Raw genomic sequence first — 14,170 nt, 5'->3', positions numbered from 1 at the left:
TAAGCCCTCAGACAACACAACACAAAACCAATCCTGGTATGACACTACACTTTAAATAATTAGTTGTTATTACTTACGAAAGAAGAAGTGGTTTCTAGAGCTTGATAAACCCCGAACTCAAGATACCTCATGGTGTTAGCATCTATGAGAGACAGGAAATCTTGTTCACAGTCTTTTACCCATATTAACACATTTGGCTTTGTTTTTTTCTTCCCATGTTCCACATACATTTCAACACATGTATGCAGATAGCTGACCTAAGTTCTCCTCTTAATTACTGCTAGTTTACAGTACTCAGTCAAGGAAGTTGCACCAACGAGGGAAGGGGTAAACCCTACACAGAAAGTACCGCTATAGCTAATCATTTGCCTATTTGACCTCTGAGAGAGAGGTGGGAAGTGCAGCTGGCTGAGGTCAATAATAGCAATCCATGTAAAAATATGTTTGCATCCCACAGCAGTGTGTGCTACAGGACAGCAGTGCTTCTCCTACTCCAAAGAAAGGTGCGGGACCACTTGCTCAAGAAATGAAAGGAGATTCTGAGCTTTTACATGACGCTGTAACTACAGTGCCCCCGTACTGCCCTTGCTGTATAAGCTATGCCTCTGGGCTTTTTTCTCTCCTTTGCTGTAGTCTGCCCGTCACGCAGATGAGTTACAGCTAAACTGTTGCTATGCTTCAGCTGGCGGAAGAGGAGTAATGGGGAAGAGGACCTGGGCTTTTTGGTTCAAAATGAGAACGTGCCGAGGGGAAGAAAGGAAGCAGCAGCCTCAAAGACACAAACTGGGCCTCAGATGAGTTATCAAGAAGTGTCATGCCTTCCCTCTGCCTTGACCTCCCATCCACAAAACTACCTTGCTCAGCGCAACATGAACACGTGCCAAAAGCCAAGCCCTGTTTATCGCGTAGGTTACCTTCAGGATCAGGTGAAACTTCAAGAGCTTTGGGAGCTGCTTGGTTCACACTCATTAACTTCTTTCTGGCACTTAGAAACCTCAGACTTGGCAGAACAAGGGGCAATTGGACCTCGGATCTTACCCAGAAGTGGAGGCACAAGAGCTGAACTATTTCACAACTCTGTTTAAACACATTTCTAGTTTGGTTTGCTTGTCTGTCCCACAAGTATAATAATTATACAACCTATGTTCAAAATTAGGCTGCAAGTGACCTGATACCACATAAATTATATTTTTTTTTAAAGCGAAATCACCAACATGTATTCAAAATCCATCCCTCTACTATTGCTGTTTTAAATTTTAATTTCTCTTCAGATAGGCCTAGGCAAAAAGATTACTTAATTCTCTGTACAAGTATATATACAGCATCAGGAAACGTGAGGCAGAATTCCAGTGCTGGCTAACATCCTCTGATATGCAAAAGCACCACCAAAGAAGATGAAGTTTTCCTACACTCCAGATTCTTTCCAACCTGTTCCCACAGCTGTTGGATAAAAAGTCTCAGGAAATTAAAATGGAGAAGCACTTGAATCATAACAACCATTATCTGACAGATCTTTCTAGAAATAATTTTGTACCAGGAGAGACTGAACTTTCCAATTGAAAGACAAGAATAGCTACTGCTTTGATGAAAACTTGCAAAAAAAACACTGCCAAAAATCAACCTCACCCAAACCCTCCACTTTTTATTTCTTTTCACTGGAGATGATTAAAAGCATCTTACCCTGGATTATGCAGCTCAGTATGGGCCCCTAATAAAAGACTTCACTGCAAAATTGCTGTATGACTGGCTGAAACAATGGCTTCTTTATTAATATTTTAAAGGCTCCTGAGGGAAATGCTGTACAGCTGAAATGCCCTCAGTGAAAGGTTCATTGCCATGCTATGCACTTCTGCTGTGTAATGTTTTACAAGCTGCGCTGCCCTGTGAATGGGGAGAGTTAGTTCTCAGCTGGCAAAGGCAGCTTGCATAATACCAGACAAGTTAATCAGTAACAAGCAATGCAGGAGACCTTTGTTCCGAGTGTGACATACACAAATTCCACACTAAGCACACTGACGCTTCTGGGAGTTACTCATTGACATGCTTTATTAAACTGCTTGGACTATACCTTGATGCACCACAAAGATTAGTTTAACAGAGCTGCATCCTCCTGGTGCCTTCCATCCTCAAGTGCTGCACTATAACCTCAACCCAGGAATCAGCTCACTACTGGTACGAAAGCGTTTCCAGGGTGGATGGTAGCAAGCACCTTGCAGCACACCCCTGTGTGGAGACCACGGCAGTGGGCAGGCAAGGAAGCAGCGAACAGAAAAACGCAAGCTGGCAGCCAGCAGAGCGCTTCTGCAACAGGACTCTGGTTATGGGAAGCATTTGTCGTGTACCCCCCACCGCAAGGCAAGCACTCCCCTGTCCGCTCTGAACAGCCTGCTAACACACCACCCTCCCCCCAGCCTTCCCAAATAAAGGCAAAGGGAAAGGAGGCATAAGGCGTGCTTCTCCTGGCACTATCTGGAATGCCAGGCCAAGGACAGCTGTCTTCTAGCAGGTGGAAAACACACTGCACCAAAAGCCCAGGAGCAGCACAGCTCTTTACACTCGTCAGAGCATTTAGTTAATAGCGAGTCTGAGGAAAAAGATGCTGGTTTTCATCACCCACCGCACTCGCTCAGACAAAACACATCTGCTGAACTCGCCCATCCTGTCACCGCTTATCGCACAACATCACCTCCCATCTGCCCAAGGCTGGATCCAGCCAGCTGAACTTCCAGCGCCAGAACTTGTGCGAGTCTCTGTCCATCAGATCTCCACAGCTGATCCGTACGGCTAGATGGTATTACTTGTTTGCTTAAGTGCCTTTGAAGCGGTAAGCCAGTCTCACTGGCGTAAGGCTGAGCAAGGGGAAGAGCAGCCTCCAGCAGTACGTTGCAAGTCTGCCAGTCCCCAGCCTTACTCCTGAACAGCTGAAATGCAAAGAGGTGATAAGGAAAAAAATAACCGTCACGACAGCTCTCTCAGAAGACAAACAGAACCCACTCTTCTTTGATAACAGCAAAATCATCCCCCTTCGATAGGTTATTTTCATGTCTGTGGGTGCCACAAATAGCTCTGAGGCAAGGGAGAAGGCCAGCAAACCATACTTGAGGAGGTCCTCGCTACTGCCTGGCTGGAAAGCTGCCCACAACGCTGAAAACTGACACATCTCCCTCCACAGCCCCGATGCCCAAGGCAGAGCCTGACGGCACCCCGCAGCCATGCGGAGGCACACACGCACGCTGCATGCCGAGGAGTCAGTGGAAAAAGTGCCCATGGGGACACAAGACTAAGGTGGCAGTTGGCACATCCTCCGCTCCCCTGAAAACTGGCTTAAGAGCCCACCCCTATCCACAGTTTCACACAAAGCCTACCAGACACGCAAAGACACGTGTAAGCACACTCCCGCAGCAATTGCCACGCTACTGTCCACTGGAAAGAAGAATTAGTCACCTAACAACAGCATCTGCCTCAGCAACAGGGAGAAGGTTATTTCACCCAGGACTCAAATTTTACCCGCCCCACAGTAAATCCTTTTCCACGCATATCTTACTGAGGGCAGCATCCTCGCCCTCCACGTGCAAGTACACGCACACACATACATTTATGACTATTAAGTATTTTTTAATTATGCAAAGACACTCCATGAGACTGACTGATTGCCCAAACACCATGGCATAGGAACATAAAGCTGGTGTGGCTGCGCCTCAGTGGGGAGACTTTCAGGTTACCCCAGATGCGTGCAGTCTATATCATCCCCAGAGTGTTTTGCTGCAGTACAAATGCCCTTTCAGAACTGCTCACCAAAAAAACCCACCCAACCTTGAACTGCGCAGTATGAGCAACAATTTACAGGCAAAGTGTTCCAAAACCCAGAAATACTGGTTTTGTTATAACCACAGGTCTGGGCTACCATTTCTTTAATGGTTGCAGATTATGCAGATTCCTGCATAATCTGAAAGGTACTCAGCCACTTGAGAACCACGGAACTAAGGTGTGCGTACAGCACCACCTCCTGTGGAAAGTTTTACTCACTGTACTTCCAGTGATGTGAACAAGGCCTTCGCTGAGTGATTTTTATTTGCCTTCACTTCTTTAAGGAGGCACATAAACCATGAGTTTGGTAGCCACAACACCTTGTATCAAGTACTTCAATTAAAGCTAGTCCAGGAATGACTAATTACAAGGAAACATGTCTAGAGTGATGATTCATCAGATCCATTGGTTTGCAAGATTCTATTTCAAGAAGATACTTATCAGAAATGTTCCTCAGGTCAAAGACAGTGAATTGAGAAACAGAATCATCTTTCACCACATGTACATGAAAGACAAAAATGCAGAACTGTCTCTAGTCTGTTAAATACAGCACTTACTTGGCATGTAACACATGTACGTTCTAGTCCTTGCTCTACCTGACTCAGAAGGAATGTGAATGCAGGTGAGTACTGTAATTGTTTGCTTTCTCCAAATAGTACCTACTTTATATGAAACAGAAAAAAACTGTCGAGAGGTAGAGCAGTATCTGCTTTGGATGTGGGAAACAAATGCAAACCCCTGCTCTGAATGAATGTCATACACAACAGCAGTTGATCAGAAAAACTTCGAAATTGCTGGTTTAGCCTTCACTCATTAAACCCAATCATCTCATAAATACTCCATCACTATCAGACTCCCTTCTCTACTTCCTCCTTTCTTTCCTCTCCCCATTCCATTAAAATCGGAAACTGATGACAAGGCTGAGAAAGCAGACTGTTCTGAACTCTTGATGTCTACCCATTGTCACTTGTGAAAATACATTTTGTCCTGATACAAGGACACGCAAGTCTACAAAGTGAATAAATAACTGCCTGACCCAGTAAGTAAAAGAGCTCATCCAAGAGGCTTCAGGACAATATTTACCCTCCTCTTGTACCACTAAACTAGGAACAAAAGCAGCAGTTACAGCTTTACAACTGAAAATACACTGGTTTCTCCATTGTGACCAGTTGCGTTTTAGGCTCAGTTGCACCTCCCCTCCTCTCTTGAGCCAAAGTGAGTTAATCATTAATTCTGATATGCTTTAGTCACTGCCTAAAACATGAAGTAGTTTGTAGAACAAAGACAGGAGTTAAGGGTCAAACTGGTGGGAGCAAGTGCTAGTATTTGCTTTTGCAGCTATTTTGTTTGTTTGTTTGTTTGTTTGTTTGAGGGGTTTTTAAGATTAAAAGTGAACTTTCCTTTTCCCAGGACCATGGAAAAGAGGTCTAAAAAAACCACTGAAAAACGGCTGTACTATATTAATTAAATACAGTGTTCTAAAACTAGGTGCACAAGCTTACCCTTACTTAGTTAATTAGTCCTTGCTGTTCCTGAGAAAATATTGTTCTCTCTCTTTTTTCCCCAAGTACTCCTTGGTCATGATTTTCAGGAGAAGGTCACTACTTTGTCCTTCCTAGTGGCTGTCAAGTAAGTATGAACCACCAAAGTCACCTAGAGTTTGGCTATTAACTTCAGCAAGCACTTGATCTAGCCCTCAATTACCTATCTCATCTCTTCTAAGAAGCCTCCATTTGTGGAAAAACAAGACAGCAGCTGCCATTGCAAACACTTTTCCAATTTCAATTAAATCTTAAACTGCGAGTGATGAAAAACACAGAGAAGGGTGAAGAAATCTCAACATAAGCAGTATCTGGCACTAAGGATACCTAAGTCCTCAGAAAAGTACAGGTGTTCCTTTCTACACAGGAACACATCTGTATTGTGCTCCCATAACTATTGTGCATTTAAGGCCTGTGATAGGATAGTAGGTCAACCAGGTACCTCTCCCCTTTCCCTCTCCATTTGGTTCTGGAAGTTCAAAAGTCACAAGCCCAATTAACACACAGACCAGCCTATTCAGCTTCCTATCCAAAAAGTGACAACAGCAGCAGCCCCTTTGACCATCTTGCCTTCAAGCTCCTTCAGGCACTGCTGACCCTGCAGATGTGCACACAGAACGTGCGGCCACAACAGCATCAGGATTGTGGCAGGAACCTCTAATAAGCTGCTGTAGCATTAACAGCATAAGTACTCCAGATGCCAGCCAACAGACACAGCTAAGGCATTCTTTGTACAAACCCACTGGGCTCAGTGCAAGAGCAGAGATACTAGGACTTCTACTCTGCATCCCTTAGACCTCTAGGGAGAGGCTGCACTGGAAATGGGAACCGCTGGAAAAGGATGATTCAGCCATCAAACATGGTCAAGGTTGTACAGTAGCTCTGAAACAAAGGCAGTGAACATCTTTATTCACCGTGTATCAGACTGGCTCTGCCTGCTTTTGGGCTGTAACGGTTCCCTGAGGATCACCTCTCTGGTTCACCAAGAGTTTTGGAAAGCTTAACTGACAGCATCCTTTCTCCAAGAAAGCTTACTGGGTTTCAGAAGAGTAAATAAGCTATTTCCTTTCCTGGGAAAAAAAAAACCAAAACACCAAAACACAAAAACCAAACCAACAACAACAACAAAAAACAACCTAAAACCAAAACCAACCAACCAAACACACATCCCCCCTCAAAACACCAAAACCAACCAACCAATCCATCCCTCCAAAATCCCCACCGACATATATGTAGTAAGAATTGGGGGCAAAAAAAGTGTTAGAAATTTTGTGTCATTATTTGTAATAACGATTCTGCAATTTGCTTTCTAATATTTGTTGCATTTAGCATTTTCTTTTGGAGAAGATAAATATAAATCAGAACATCTTCATATAGAATTTCAGAGCCAAACACTTTCATGCCAAAATTTGAAAAATGGCTTAGCCAAGCTCAGATAAAATCAGCACCAGAATTACAGATGAAACTCTGGAGTTCTTAGCTCTGAATCCTGAATTCAGATTGCCAAACTTACCCTTCATCGGTAAAACAGTAGTGAAAGAATTTGCATATAGGCTGGGGTTTGGAGCTATACTGGGTAGTAAGTGCAGCAGAGTGTTAACACTGTACAAAAACCAATGCCACCTGAAGAAAGGAAAGAGACTGCTCGGGATAAATTAATTTTCTTGGGGGTTTTAAAAAGGGTCCATCAACCTTCGTAGTATAAATCTAGTAGGTCAGATTTGTCTCTGAAATTTACTCCATACTCCTCCTCTACTAATCAGTTGTCCTACAATACTGTGTAACTTTTATAGCACCAGCAGCATCTCCTACCAGAGCACGGACGTAACGAACATACGCTAGCTCCATATCGAAAGAAACAAGTTCCACTGATACAACATAGCCAAAATCACTCTCCTCAATGACAAGTGCCTTACCTATCTCTGAATTCACCTGCCCGAGGCTGAGTACAATTGCTCTGTTAAACTCATTACATAAAAATATTCAGTTATCCACTGAAGACTGAAAACATTCACTACCATTTATTGAACAGCATACTTCTTAAAAATGTTAGTCTGGCTCCGTTCTTTTCTACGGCTGCCTTGCATGCCACACACCCATCCTGCTCTAGCCCAGCACGTGTTGCACTGTAGAGTTACTAGGGCTGAGGGGGCAGAAGGGTCTGGTTTCTGCTTGCCAGCAAATGCAACCTCTGTGGATTTGAGCCCCTCCCTGAGAAAACCTCACTGAGGAAAAAGCCCTTCCCAAGGATGATCTCTGTGTATACGGCATCATTTCTCTTCCATTAGATGCAACAAGCCCTTGCACTTAAGCAAATCCAGAGGTTATTTTTTATTTTGCTTACCTAAGTTTTCAGGAAACTACACTTCTTGCAGAACACAGATGTAAAGATAGTCCAAGAATTAAAGTGTTAGCAGTAAAAAGGTTTCTACAGTTTACATAATAATGTTTATTTGCCAAACAATCAGAATGAAACATTCACGGCTTTATTTACTCATTAAAGAACATTGACCGATGTCCTTTACAACTGCTGGCTTAACCTGGATTGTTACAGAAGAAGCTACACACAGATGAAAAGCCATGTTCTGTGTACAATTATGTCTACAGTAAATACGATTTTAGACCCCTCTCCTAAAAAAATACAATCAATAAATGACTGTTAAAATTTGCATTAAGATGACCAGCCTGCAATGGGAACTGCAAAGTGTGTGCTCAGTAATACTAGATCAAGAACTTAGCTTATGATTCAGCTGTGGGATTCAAAGGACAAACACATGTAGTAGAGACCTTGAGAAAGAACTCCAGCCTCAACTGTTGTTTTGGAGAAGCAATTAAACTACTTTGTCCTATCTACCTCGCTTATAGTAGCTCAATTTAAACAACCAGCAATATGGAGTTATACCTGCTTTGCACTAGTATAAAGGAGACAGACTGTGGACACAAGAGAGAGACAGAATTCTGCTTAAGTACTAAAATGGTCTGTGAGGGCTGGTGGGACACTCATTTTTCCCTTGCAGGTTATGCCTTTTTGTCTGCTGCCATTGAGAAGCCATGACTGCGTGCCATGGCTCAACCCCAGCTGGCAACTAAGCACCACGCAGCTGCTTGCTCACTCCCCCTGCCCTGGTGGGAGGAGGAGGAGAATCAGAAAAATGTAAAACCCATGGGCTGAGATAAGAACAGTTTAATAATTGAAATAAAGCAAAATCTGCTACTAGTAATAATAATAAAAAGGGAGATAACAAAAAGAGAAAGAGAAATAAAACTCCAAAAACCCTAAACCCCAAGTGATGCACAATACAGTTGCTCACCACCTGCTGACCAATGTCCACTTCGTCCCTGAACAGCGATCTCCCAGGCCCCGACCCAGCCAGCTCCCCCCAGTTTATATACTGAGTGTGATGCTCTATGCTGTGGAATATCCCTTTGGCCCGTTTGGGTCAGCTGTCCTGGCTGGGTCCCCTCCCAATTCCCCGTGCCCCTCCAGCCCTCTCGCTGGCAGGGCCTGAGAAACTGAAAAGTCCTTGACTGAGTGTAAACATTCCCTAGCAACAGCTAAAGACATCAGTGTGTTACCAACATTATTCTCATACTAAACCCAAACCACAGCATTGTACCAGCTACTAGGAAGAAAATTACCTCTACCCCAGCTGAAACCAGGAGACTGAAGGATTTTAGGCATGTAGTGGCAAATACCTGTTAGCTTGTTTAGATCTAGTCACTTTGGACAGAAACTAGAAGTTGTGAACTTTCAATGACGGCTTGGAAATGGTCTAAAAAGCTGCAACTTTGTTAATACTGCCATTCTCAGTGCTGAATTTCTCTAGTTCATTTCTTAAATTAGACGCAATTTTCTGGCAAAAAGCACTTTAACCCACAGATCTGATTTTATTTCACGAAGGGAGCTGGTGACACAGTTAGCTAGCGACACAGTTAGCTAGCTGCTCTTCTCCTCTCAACGAAAACACCATTTTTGCAGTGTAAAATTATCCAAAATTTCTGCTCCATCATTCTGCAACAGTCTAACAGCAAAACACTCACAAATACACATAGACAGTAAAACAGAAGCCATGCGTGTGCTGGAAAAACATATGCATTGATGCAGAGATCCATCCAAGATACCTTTACACACACTGCTTCGAACCCCTTGTTCTGAGGCACGGAATCAAGTGAGTGAGCTTGTTCTGGCTTCCATAGTAAGTACTTCTGTCTTCATAAACTCCCTTAATTTAACATTTTCCCATTTTATTGGACTTTAATGAAAGCATACAAAGCCAAAATCAGATAATAATTAGTAAGTTAATATAAAACACAGGAAATACCAACTGATGTGCATAATTATGACTGTCTAGAAATAAACCCGGAACCTATCTGGAGAATTTAAATCCCTAGTGCCTGTAGTATTCCAAGCCCCACACAAGCTCACTGTAGAGACAATCCAGATCAGGAATCACAGTGGTCATTCAGGAAAGGGCTAAGAAGGTGTCCCTGCAGAAGCACTGTTAGATCCTGATACCCAGTCACAGGGACATATTCAGCCAAAGGGAAGACTCTTGACTTCCATTTCACTAAATACTTCACTGTACTATATTCACTCAAGAAAACTGTGTGGATGAATTTTTTACAGTATCAGAATTAACAGAGTTAAATGCCCTTAATAAAGTCTTTGCTTTTGTTTTGTGTCTCCAACACAGCTACTCCACATATAAAACACTTCAACAGCTTAAAGCAGTGTCAAGTATAGCTTTTCACTGTAAAACATCCTATGATATAAAATCACATGTTTGTCTAGCAGGTCTTACCTCCAAAAGTCCGTCTTCAGGTAGGTCTGTGCAGTGGACAGCATTCTGAATCTTGTTCTTCCCAAAGACAGCACGCAGAGTTCCAGGTCGGAGATGACGAGCTATTTCCTATTGAACACAAGAAAACCAGAAGACCTTTGTGAACCACACTGTTCCTTTATATGGTGGATGCAATAGAATCTTATAAAGTAAAACACTACTGTGCTATTAAAATATGTGTAGTACACTATAAAAGAAAACAAAGAGGGAAATTCCAGCTTGCACTACACGCATACACAACTGCTGAAAAACCATGACTGAGACCGTGAAAACTAACTGCTTGAAATTGGGCCAATCAAGCCACCTCGGGTGAAATACAGGATCCTTCATATTACACACACACCTTCCTAGCATTTGTACCAACGCAATTAGATCATGTTAACACCCTTGCAGCTCTCAAGCACAGATTCTGCTGTCCTTAGCGAGCAGACACAAGCGCATCACCTTGCAGCCTGGCTCCCCTAACACTGAACTACTTGCCTCAGAACCTGCTATTTGTGAACCCCCTCACGAAACAGCCTCTTGGTCTTCTCAGTGGTGCTTCTCTGAAACCACAGCTAGTGCCAACATCTGGCCTCCTCTGAGGATCGATCCAGACTCTCTCTGCATCTTTCTCTGAAGCTGATATTTCAATACCCTTCTTCATCGACAATGCCAAATGCCTCCTTGACCTCACAGTGTTTCTCTTACTACAGCAGATACCACTCAGGTTCTGAAATAACATTCCTCCCTTACCTCTTTACTATGGTATATCTCCCATCTTATACTGCAGAGACCGCCCTCACTGGCTCTCCCGTCCACCATGCTCTTCTTTCAAGGCATAATTCAGCCCTGCTGTACTTCTCTGCGCTATCACCTTGCAGTGCTGTCTTTTAACTCCTTTCCTATGCCAAATGTGCTACACCTTTTTGGCCTCTTCTCCCAATGCCCTGGAGCTCTTCTCCAAGCCTACTTCATGCACAGTGTGTCTCCCTTTAAAATTCAGGGGTGATGGCATTAACTCAGTTTTCCCTCCTTAAAACCCTTTGGACATTTTTGCTTGAGTGCCTCCTGTGCACTTGACTGCTGCCAGTGAGGGGACAGGCTGATGACAAGCTCACGCTATAGCTACTGAACATAAAAAAGCGTTCTTCCTTGCCAACAGAGCCTACCTTGGCCCCTGGTAGGCCATTCGGGTGTAATCACTTTGGATGTGGCCAGTGCAGTGTTGCTGCGCCACTCCCAGGTGTTTGTTTCAGTGTCACAGCTGGAGGTTGCTGACCTCACAGCCAAGTCACCAGACTGGATCACCCAAGCATTTCTTAACTTCCAGTGTCAAATGGGTTCATAGTGACTTCAGTAGTGGGTCTTGGCTGACCTGGAAAACTTTGTACAGGTACAGATGAGAACCACCTGCATAATGCACACTCTCTTCTGGGATGGTAGTGAGTGCATTAAGCTAGTCCCAAAACACTTCACAAGAGCATCATCCGACAACCCCTGTACCCACTTTCCAGCTTCACCCACTTGTCATGTCTCATTACTAAACAAAGACAATTGGACTTCAAGAGTAAGGTCTTCTCTTAGCCTAGCAAGTCCTAGATATTTTCCTGTAATAACAATTAACAATTATGGTGATCTGTTGCCTAGTAACCTTGATCTGTTACCTACCTGGAAGACAAACTGCTTTAATACTTGGAGTGTGCCTAACACAAAACATGCTATGAGAAATTCCAGTTCCCCATTGTTGCTGTGTGTACATCACAGGTTATACAGGATCTTTGGATATGGATGTCAAGGATATTTGAATAAGATACACTCAACATCAAACTGATTTTGCTTCAGAGGAAAGTTCAAGGGTTTTACTTTAAAAAAAAAAAAAAAAAGCCCCAAGGAGAAAAAAACCCCAACTCCTCTACATGGTCCTCATTAAAAGCTTGTGATAAGGAAGTCTGCTGGAGAAACAAAGGTCACATGCCATTTAACTATAGCTATGTGACACTTTAATCAAGCCTCTCTTGGAACAACCATTGATTCCAGTAACAATTAGCTGTCAGGAAGCCGGCAATAGCACTAGGCTTTCAATAATTTCAAGGAAACTTGAGGCATATTAGAAAAAATTACTGTGGCTATGAAACCTTTGGAAACAGTTTAGCAAGAAACAGTTCAGATCTAAAAGGCTAAATCTTGGTATTTCATACACCATTTCCTATCCATCAAACTCTTTTGCTCAAACTGTCCCATCCTCCAACAGGTCCAAAACTGCTGCTGCTTATGGAACTTCTACCTTGACCCACCTTCCTCACCGAACCCACTTTTTTTTTTTCTTTTTTCTCCCTCCTCCCCCCCTTTCTTTCTGTAAAAGCAGCTATGACTTCCTGACTTATCATTTGTCCTAAGCTCTCATTTGCACTTCACAGCTTCATAACAGAAGACCTCCTGTTTCCTCTCTCAGACTGGCTCTCTCTAACACTGGCAATAGCTGCTACTGTTGCAGTACATGGTCTCCCTTCAATTCTTCAAGGCAGGTTGCTATCCATTCTCCGGCCTTCCCGAAACTCATCAGCCATTTTGCACAAAAAGGGACTCATTCTGTTCTGCCTGGGATTGCATTAGATCAAAAACAGACAAAGACAGGTTCTCCAGCACTTTACATTGTTAGCACCCGATTAATAAGCCTTTCTTGCCATCAGTTTACAAACAGGATGACAGGTAAAGCAGTCCCTGCTTATATTTACGTAGCCAAAAAAGGACAATAATGGTAAATTCTGAAGTTTTACTATTCCATTGCTTTCTAACTACACCACTGAGGAACCCTCATACATAAGTGTCCTGGTGTATGTATTGCTAGAAATCTTGGGAACGTTTCAGGGAAGGAGCAAGAGAGCTCCTTACAGAACTTACTCCTCATAGCACTTACTAATCTACACGCTTCTGCATGATGACAAGCTTGCCAAGCATTTTATTTATAAAGGCCTCATCTGCAGCAACAGGGAAATACAAATATAACAGTGAGGTTTGGGTTGGTTCCCCCATACTCCTCCATCCCCTCTGAAACCTCTTTTTCCTAAGTTTTCAAAGGAGTTGAGAGCACGATGATGGAGGAGTTAAGAGCAGCTACAGCTCTACCATGTGCATGAGAAGACAGTAACATGCGTGCCCTGTAACTTCATGTGTGTGTGAGAATGAGGATGCCACAAACTCACACCTTGCGTGCAGAGTACCCTGTCTGCAGCAAAACAAACCAGGGTGGCTGCACCAAAGGCTTCATCCTCTGTGGTCTTATTCAGCAGGTTATTTGATTGCATTGTAGAGGCTTTGATCTACCAGCCAGCCCTTTGAAGATCCTTATCCTACACAAGATCGAGACGCATATATTTCATGTTTCTATCATATAACTGTGCCCAGTGCAGTACTTGTATGAAGAACTTAGCACATTCTAAAGTCTTTCTAGTTCTACACAAGTTAAAGGAAACAAAAATCACCAATTCCAGTAATATGTCAAAATTAGACTGAAAAATCATAAACGTGAGCAAAGCTCATTAACTGCTTTTCCTTCAAATGGCTGTTTTTTCATGGGCTGGAGGTGAAGTCATATAGAACAGTAACATATATTCTAGCCAAAACTACAGATTTCAAGAAAATTTGGCCATTTTTTTTAAAGCATCTGCCCATAATACTTAATTGGGTATCTAGAAAGGCCCAAATGCCACTGCCTTTGAATATTTCTGCATGCTTTGTAGCTGTTTAAACAGTATTCAAGGAAAAGCCAAAGAGGCGACCACTGACTCCATGCAGACACCATTCCCTCCCTCCTCAGTGGGAAACAGCACAAACTCTGAATGGACCAAAACCACACAAAGGAACCTGGGCTAGTACTAGAACAAGGAAACCTTGAAAATTCATTACTGGTCCTCTTGAGTGAAGCAGAATAAAAATTAAGAGAGTTTGTGATCAAGCCCTCTCCTACCCACAGTGTGTTCCCAGGGCAGCTTCATTCTT

At 43.1% G+C, this 14,170-nt stretch overlaps 1 protein-coding gene across 3 annotated transcripts in view; it reads right to left on the bottom strand.

Annotated features, from left to right (window-relative positions):
• Positions 1–14,170, bottom strand: part of NME7 (NME/NM23 family member 7) — a 95,034-nt gene that overhangs the window by 7,579 nt on the left and 73,285 nt on the right. For 2 of the 3 annotated variants that reach the window (XM_040594047.1, XM_040594049.1), the window contains 2 exons: positions 10,151–10,258; positions 8,824–9,836 (listed from right to left, as the gene is read on the bottom strand). In XM_040594047.1, the coding sequence (XP_040449981.1) occupies positions 9,792–9,836; positions 10,151–10,258 (153 nt within the window). In that variant the 3' untranslated portion in view covers positions 8,824–9,791. Of the gene's footprint in view, positions 1–8,823; positions 9,837–10,150; positions 10,259–14,170 lie in introns of those variants that run through there. The other variant, XM_040594048.1, reaches the window with a different exon arrangement.

This window comes from Falco naumanni, chromosome 5 (genome assembly GCF_017639655.2).
Source record: "Falco naumanni isolate bFalNau1 chromosome 5, bFalNau1.pat, whole genome shotgun sequence".
Taxonomy (NCBI): Eukaryota; Metazoa; Chordata; class Aves; order Falconiformes; family Falconidae; genus Falco; species Falco naumanni.
The sequence above is the reverse complement of the archived record's forward strand: the minus strand, read 5'-3'. Positions and strand labels throughout refer to the sequence as shown.